Below are 8,248 nucleotides of genomic sequence, written 5' to 3' on the forward strand. Positions count from 1 at the left end.
ATACACTTCCTGTCTCCTAAGTGGGTGTGGTTGTTGCCCCTGATCTCCAAATCTTGTTGGAAGTGTTGTGAATGCCACCTAGATGACTGTTCAGAAAGTTATTAAAGTTTTAGTTCAGGTATTGATCGTCTTTGATGAAACAAACCAACGATTCAGCACAGACAGAGAGAAGAGATATCTGTGTAGCCAGATCTCACGAGTGTGTTGCTGCTGAAAAATGTCATTTTAAAGTCAGAAAGTTCTGTAGCATGTACAAGTACAGGAAAGGAAGAAGTTGATCGACAGTTGCCACCAGAATATTAATGTTTTGCACCTGTAAACATAGTCAGTGTTGTATTCAGATTTTTTTTTTTCGTGTTTGAAAATCAGTTTTTCTAAAAGTTTAAAAACATAATGACGTTGATTATTCAGTATTTACTGACTGTGTGTTTTATAGAGACTTTGTGGAGCAGCACTATGTGAGCCTGAAAAAGTCCAACCCAGAGTTCCCGATCCTGATCAGAGAGTGTTCGGGAGTTCAGGCTCGAGTCTGGGCGAGATACGGTAGGTCCACATGATGCTGATCAGTTAGACGAGGATTTCACTCATATTAGCATAATTACATTTAAGTTAACGAATGACCAGTATGTTATGTCCAGATTATTATCAGTAGGTATCTGTTATTATCTATTTTTAATAATAACCTTAATGTTTCTGTATGTTGTGTTCAGATTTCGGTAAAGAGAGCAGCGTCTCTGTGGACAACATGTCAGCTGATCAGGTGGCCAAAGCTCTAGAGACTATGGTTCAGTCCAAACCTTAAACCGCCCTCCCGCCCGTCTCCCTGAAGTGGTTCAGTCCAGGATCGACTCGCCTGCTTCATTCCTTCAGTTTGTAAATGTGTTGATATGAATAAACCTCAATATTATTAATGTCACTCTGTTTCCCCACAATTATTCAGTTTATTGTGTTTATTTTATTTTTATTTTTGTTTTTAAGCAGGTTTCACTCATTTTTAAGGTTTAATATGTTATAAACAGTTTTGACTGGGTCTGGAGGGTTTTACTCTTTTAGGTCTGATTAACTTAGTTGGCTTGTTTGTTGTTAAAAAGGGTTCACTGATGTGTGAGAGGTTATAAAGAGCTTTGTATAGGGAATTTACTGGGTGATAAGTGGAGTTCATTGTGTTTTAAGCAGGTTTTAATTAGTTATAAACAGGTTTTGACTTTTACTCTTTTAAGGCTAATTAACTAGATTTCACGGTCAGTTTGGTTTTTAATGTGTGATGCTTTCTCGGGTTATAAACTGTTTTTAAGGAGGTTTCATTGTGATTTAAGGGGAATAACCAAGTTTTGAGGGTTTCACAGGATTTAAATGATTTAAAGGAAAGTTGCTTTATGTGAGCTGACTGATAATCAGTGCGCCTGTTCTGAAACTGAGATTTTACTCTCATAAGTCCATCTTTAAACAGATTTAGAAACCTTTCACTGTTAGAGGATTTGTAATGTAACAAACAAACTGAGTGTGAGTCAGTTCTTTATTTTACATAGCTTTCTAAACAACACTCTGGTATTTTGTCCTGATCCAGAGGAAACTCAAAAGGTTTGCTTTGGTTTCAACAAGTTGTCGTTAAATTTAAACAAAACAAAATTTATAATGTGTCATAGAAATATCTGGGAGTTGTTGTAGACCCCAAACTAATTTGGAAACCACATATAAATCACATCAAAGGTTCATTGTAATATTACATACAACAAAATAGTCTTTATACCTCAGAAAAAAGCTAAAATAACAGCTGATTATCATTTATCAGTGAACTTTATGAAGTTCAAAACTGCATAATTCATGTCTAAAGTTCAGAGGTTGTTACAAATCACTGTGAGTCAGTCAGTTAAATGAGTTTATGAGTAGTTTTCCATCTATTTTCCATGACCACTTATTCTTATCAGTGTCTCGAGGGGCTGGAGCTGATCCCCATTGGGTAAGAAGTAGCAGAGCATAGCTGTGATTCAGACTTTATTATACATTTATTAGTTTTTCTTATGAATGCTGCAGTATAATGCTGAAGGAGAAAGCGCCCTGCTGACATGGACGGTGTTCTTATTAATCCTGATCCTGGTGATGAATTTGACATTAAAAAGTTGTCTCTTATATTCTCACCCGTCCCTCTATGTGCCATATTTGGAGTTATACCAGAATCTGGTCCCATTAAAGGCTCGAGAGTTTTGCCTTTGGGAGTTTTGGAAGGACTGCCTTCACAGCCTTAATTACCAGAAGGATCATCCTGCTCAGTCTGCACCAAGCTTGGACAAGAAACACTATGTCTATGCATCCATTTTCTGTTACTGTTCATCCTCTTCCGAGTCGCGGCCAGTTCTAATGGTCGCTGATATTGGGTCAAAGGTGGAGTACATCCTGGACAAGTTGTTGGTTCATCACAGGACACATAGAGACAAACATTGACAATCTTATTTGCACCTACAGCCAATTTAGAGTCACCATTTAACCCATGAAGTGCATGTCTTTGGACTGTGGGAGGAAGCCGGAGGATCCAGACACGGAGTACATGCAAACTCCACGCGGAAAGGCGACAGATGGGCCTTTTAAACACAAAATATGTTTAAAAAAAACAAGACAATGGACAAGCATGAAACAGAGCTCTAGTGCTACTAATGCGTTTATTTGTGACTTTGTGGAACAAAAATAATAAATGTTATAACGTATATTTTCAGCATGTAAATCCAAAGGGATCTAAGGCAAGCATCTTTTCAGTCAGTATGACTTTACTTGACTTTACTTGTGTTTAAGTTGAAATGAACAAAATAAACTAAAATGAATTAAATATTTAATTAATATAACTATGTGTGAATAAATCTGATGAATAAAAGGAAAATGGTGCAGCACAAACACCAGCTGGTCCTGGAGAACCTTCAGCAGTCCCCCGGCTGGCCTGAAGGGGGCAGTGCTTCACTGCAGGACCCCTGAAGACTCAGAATGAAATCTGACATTATTTACCAGAAAGAGAGGGTTTGAATTGTTTTCTAGAGTTTTATAATATTTGGCAGCAGCTTGAGTTATGAATATAATTAGAACATTTAGTTTCATTTTACACAGCAGATAAAAACAAAAGAGATGTTATATAAAAGGAGAAGGCACTCATGTGTTTTTTATTTTGTCAAACAGGAGATGTTAAAAACAGAACCAGAAATAGACTGTGACAGAATCGAGTGTACTGCCAAATAAGCTTTCACATATTTGCTTTGGTGAGTTGCTGCATAACAACAGTAAACATACTGTGAGAAGAATATAAAATAAGATGAAACGAAAAGTCAAGAAGAATAAATAGAAACCAGAAAATAGAAAAGACAATAAAAAGACAACATGTTTGACAGTTATTTATTATGCTTAGAGATAGATGAAGAGTTGAAATTGTTTATTATTATTCACTATTATATCTCAGGAGGAAGACACCAGACCACCCTGGTGAACATCCAGGGTTTGAATTTGGAGATGGTGGGAGTGTTCACCTCAACAATAAAGTGGACTGATCGGACAACACAACAAAAAAATAAAAAATAAATCAAAGTCATCTCCACTTGCTGAGGAGACTGAGGTCCTTTGGAGTGTGCAGGACTCTGTTAAAGACACTTAAGTGACATCTGCAATCTTCTATGCAGTCGTCTGCTGGAGAGGGAGAAGCACTGAGAGAGACAGGAAAATACTCAACCAACTGGTCAGGAGGTCCAGCTCTGTCCTGGACTGCCCTCTAGACTCCATAGAGCAGGCATGTCCAACCTTTTTTTTTTTTTTTTAAAGAGGGCCAGATTTGACAATGTGAAAATGCTTGGGGGCCAATACTAACATTTGAAAAATTACCAATAAAAAATGCACTGTTCTGTAACAATTTTGTTTTCATTGTCACAATTATTATTATTATTTTTTTAAATGACAAGCTAAAAACCAGTTCTTCCTTTCTTTCACATCTGGAGTCAGATAACAAAGAATAAATTGTATGGAATACGTTAAACTTGCATGAAGTTGATACAAATCTTAACCTCGTGTTCATTTTAAACATGACTTATTATGAGTAATGCAAAGTCTGTTGACATTAACAATAAATCTAAAACATATCACTCTTGCTCTTCTCTTTAACAAAATCATTCAGAAAGTAATATTTTGTGTCACATCTACAGATATATAACACCAGCTATGTCCTTAAAGGTTCAAATTCTTTGTTGTGTCAACCAAAAAAGCCAAATCTGGCAGCCATACAGTATCTGACAATCCTAGCAGGCCATAAATAATATATTATAAAAATGAAGCTTTGGGCTGAAATCTGACTCGGCAGTGATTGGCCCCCGGGCCGTACTTTGGACATCCCTGCTATAAAGGAAGTGGGGGAGAGGAGGAGGTTAGCAAAGATGATCTCCATCGAGTCAGGCATTGACACCTGCAGCTTTGTAGAGCCCGAACCCATTTGCAACACCCGAGGTATTAAAAGTGCGCATATTGCATAACAGTCAAAATGAGTCTAGCCTCCCCATTTGTGCTAAACACAACAGTGATGGACTCATCTAATTTGAACATTTTAGTAGATGCAACTGGCATAAAATCAATTTATTTATATTGAAATTTAACAATTGCATGTAGAAGAGAACAGAAAGTCATAATAGGTGTGTACCTGCTATAGTAGATTAAAAAATGAAATCAAGTGATATTAAGTGTGTACTGAAACAACAGACAAGACACTTAGCAAATTTGCATTGAAGATGAATTCATTCAATTCAATTCAATCAAGACATTTAATCAATATGTTAGCTGGGAACACAAGTGATGGATTAATAAACAAAAAATAATTCCCAAAATAAATAGAAAAGGACTAAAACTGGACCAAACACCCTGGTTCACGTTTGACTAAAACTAGACTAAAGTTTTGAGACTTTTAGTCGACTAAAATATGACGAACAAAAATGATTGTGAAAGACAAAAAGTGACTAAGACTAAGAATGAACTTTGACACAAGACTAAGACTAAATTGAAAAATGGGTGACAAAATAAACACTGGTTCAAACTGTTTCACCAGTTTTCAGTCCAGGGCTTTGTGGGTGGCTCGATGACACACTGAGGCCACCCTGAGCATATGAGCTACTACGCGACAATGAATTTCCCAGATGTGGGATCATCAAGTCCACATATGTTACTTATCTGACACCTAATTTCATAAACTTGCTGATATTCAGGAAACCCCAAATATGTTCATGCTAAAAAAATCTGGATGTTTAACAGAGGTATCAACACATAGCCTTAATTTACTGTTGTTTTTCATCATCAGAACTGAATAAAAATATAATAAATATATTTATATATAATAAAAAAATGAATATTTTAAGACAGAAATATTTTTTTATTTTTATTTTTATGTGTATTTTTTCAGAATTAAAAATCTGTGGAGAAACGGAAGCTCTCGGAGAAAACCACAGCGACACTGTGACCTTACTGTTGTTGCAAGGCACAGTGAAGGTTGCACACACCAGGTTGATGTTACCTGGGGGAGTTTTTTTTGTTCATTTGAAGGTGGAGAACCGAAGCACTCGGAGAAAACCACGTGGGAATGTGTGAACAGTGAACACAAAGCACTGTGCAGACCTGCGGGATAAGATGTTACTCTGGGGGTGTTTTTTTGTTATTATTGTAAAGGAGACCGAAGCACTCGGAAAACCACGTGGGCATGTGTTTCACCCCTCACAGCTTCAAGGTCAAGGTCCGAGTTGACGCTGACCTTATAGATGTGAACAGTGAAACTAAAGCACCTGTGCAGACTGCGGGATAGATGTTACTCTTCTCTGGGGTGTTTTTGTTTTTTTATTATTTAAACGTGGAGAAACCGAACAACTCGGAAGAAACCACTGTGGGCATGTTGAACAGTGGAACCACTAAAGGCACCTGTGCAGACTGCGGGATCCAGATGTTACTTGGGGGTGGTTTCTTTTGTTATTATTAAACGTGGAGAAACCGAAGCACTCGGAGAAAACCCACTGTGGGCAGTGTTTCACCCCCCAAAAGTTCAAGGTCAAGGTCCAGAGTTTGAAACACTGACCTTATAGCTTTTTCAGCCAATGTGTGAAGCAGGCTCGAAGGGGTAGGACACATTGAAAAATTGAGAACCCCTTCACCCGTTGTCTGGGCTTCCTAGGTGCTTTTTATATGTCTGTGACATCCCTGTAGGACACTGAGTCCTGTTGGACATGCAGTCTCTATTAACCAATCTATCTGCTGCTGCCTGCCCTCTTTTTACACAGCGCTTTTGAATGCCCTAGCGCGGTTTTCTCGATTTTATCACTCATGGCTTGACAAAACAGAGCCTGCCCATTTGGTGCAAAGCTGATTGCCAGTGGCTGCTTGACTATTTCCTTGATGTCCTTTGTGACACACTGTAAGCCACTCTAGCCTTGTGAAAAAATCTGACTCAGGACTGCTGACACCATATAGAATAAACGGTTATATAGTTCAGTGACTGAGGTTGTTTTGCAGGCACTGTTAGTAGTGGTACTCAGATGTCAGTGCGCCTCGTCTCATCGATGAGTATCTCATCCATCCATCATCCATCTCTGCTGACATCTACAGAGTGATGGAATGTGGCTTTGACTCCTTGACGGGTGTCAAGAGATTCCTCCTCCTCATCATCGCTGACATCTGATTGCAGAAGTGATGGAAGTGGTGTGATCGGTGTCAGTGAGGTGTCGTCTTCATCGATGAGTTCACAGCAGCTCAATCATTGCTGCTCTTATTAGAACATGGAAGTGGCGTTGACTCCGTGCGGGTGTGGCCAGAGATATCCTCCTCCTCATCTCGCAGGCCATCTGGCTCAACATGTAGGTGGTGCTGGTTCCTCGGGTTCCCCTCTCGTTGGGCTTGGGAAAATCTATTACTAGTGGCTTGATCGTTTCTAAACTCAAGTTTAACCGCTTTGTTTCTTTGGTTGCGCTATTTCACCTCAAACCCGAGCAAAAAAACCACACATTATTCATTACCGTGTAGCGACCCAGTTGAATCTCCCCTGAACTTAACAGGTCCATCGTCTGGTCCAATCATGTCAAGAAGGAATTCCCTCAAAGCAATCAGAAACCATCTTATAGGTCCTATTAAAAATGCGCGATTTGAGTCCCTCTTGGAAGACGCACTTCTTCTGTTAAGAGGGTGGGATCAAACCTCAACTAGCTCAGTGCCCCGGTAACATGGCATTCAGGGGTGTCTTCTCTGCGAGAAGCGTAGTGGCCGGTCTTTACTTCACTATGTAGCTGAAGATAACCTCTTTGAGAATTTTTTGGAAGAAAGGTCTTGATTTTGTTCAACAGGACATTCCAAATGTAAATTTCAGAGAGATCTGTGTCCCTGAGAAATCTGAGAATGTCGGTATTCTCAAAATAAGGATCGTATCCGCTTTGATGGTCTGAGGTTGATGAGCCATCTGGTTGGTTAAGGCCAAATGCCTGTTTGTTAGCCCATATGAACTCTGCAATATCCAATGCAGCCTCATTCCTCTTTTGGATGATGTGCTGCATGATGTGATTCATGTGTTCCTTGCATTGAACCTGTGGACTAGCCTCTGAGAAAATGTTTATGACAGCTTCCGTAGCTCTGCTTATGAAGCTCTCAGCTGCTGTTTTTTCTCTTTGAGAATTATTTCTTGTGCCCCTGCAGTTCTTCGCCATGTGTTTTCTCAGCCTGCAGGTGAGTTCTGAGGCTTCAGTGGCCTGTGGTTCACTTACCTTGCTTCCCTCATCCATAATCCTTGTTTGACTTGTTGCTACAGACAGTCTGTAATCCTGTTTGAGTCCTCGCTGTGCTGTCAAAGTATTCAGAGAAATCTGAACTCAGATTTTCACTTCACTTTGGCCTATTTATAAACTTTCTAATGACGTCACGACACTTCAAAGGCATGTAAAGATAAGCCACGCCCCCTAGCAACTGAACTCGGATCTTCACTTCACTTTGGCCTATCACAGGTTGTTGCTTCTGATCTTTCGAATGACGTCACGACATTTCAAAGGCATGTAAAGATAAGCTACGCCCCCTAGCAACCACTAGAGCCGTCCAGGAGTTCCTTAGCAACCAGAAAAACGAGCCAAAACGAGCTGTTGAAACGGTTTAAACACACACACACACACAGGATTCATCTTCTTTAAGGGACTATCTGCTTTGTCTTTGACGTCATTATTATGAATTCATGTCGCTGTGGAAGAGCAGATACAGCTCCACTGGATAAAGA

The 8,248-nt window shown here is 39.4% G+C and overlaps 1 protein-coding gene across 1 annotated transcript in view; it reads left to right on the forward strand.

The window, feature by feature from the left end:
* ndufa2 (NADH:ubiquinone oxidoreductase subunit A2) overlaps positions 1 to 916 on the forward strand; it is a 3,220-nt gene extending 2,304 nt beyond the window's left edge. Inside the window, exons 2-3 of the mRNA XM_019269412.2 lie at positions 437 to 543; positions 711 to 916. Of these exons, the coding sequence (XP_019124957.1) occupies positions 437 to 543; positions 711 to 802 (199 nt within the window). The 3' untranslated portion in view covers positions 803 to 916. The remainder of the gene's footprint in view (positions 1 to 436; positions 544 to 710) is intronic.
* The last annotated feature ends 7,332 nt before the right edge of the window (positions 917 to 8,248 follow it).

This window comes from Larimichthys crocea, chromosome XXII, assembly GCF_000972845.2.
Source record: "Larimichthys crocea isolate SSNF chromosome XXII, L_crocea_2.0, whole genome shotgun sequence".
In the NCBI taxonomy this organism is placed as follows: Eukaryota; Metazoa; Chordata; class Actinopteri; family Sciaenidae; genus Larimichthys; species Larimichthys crocea.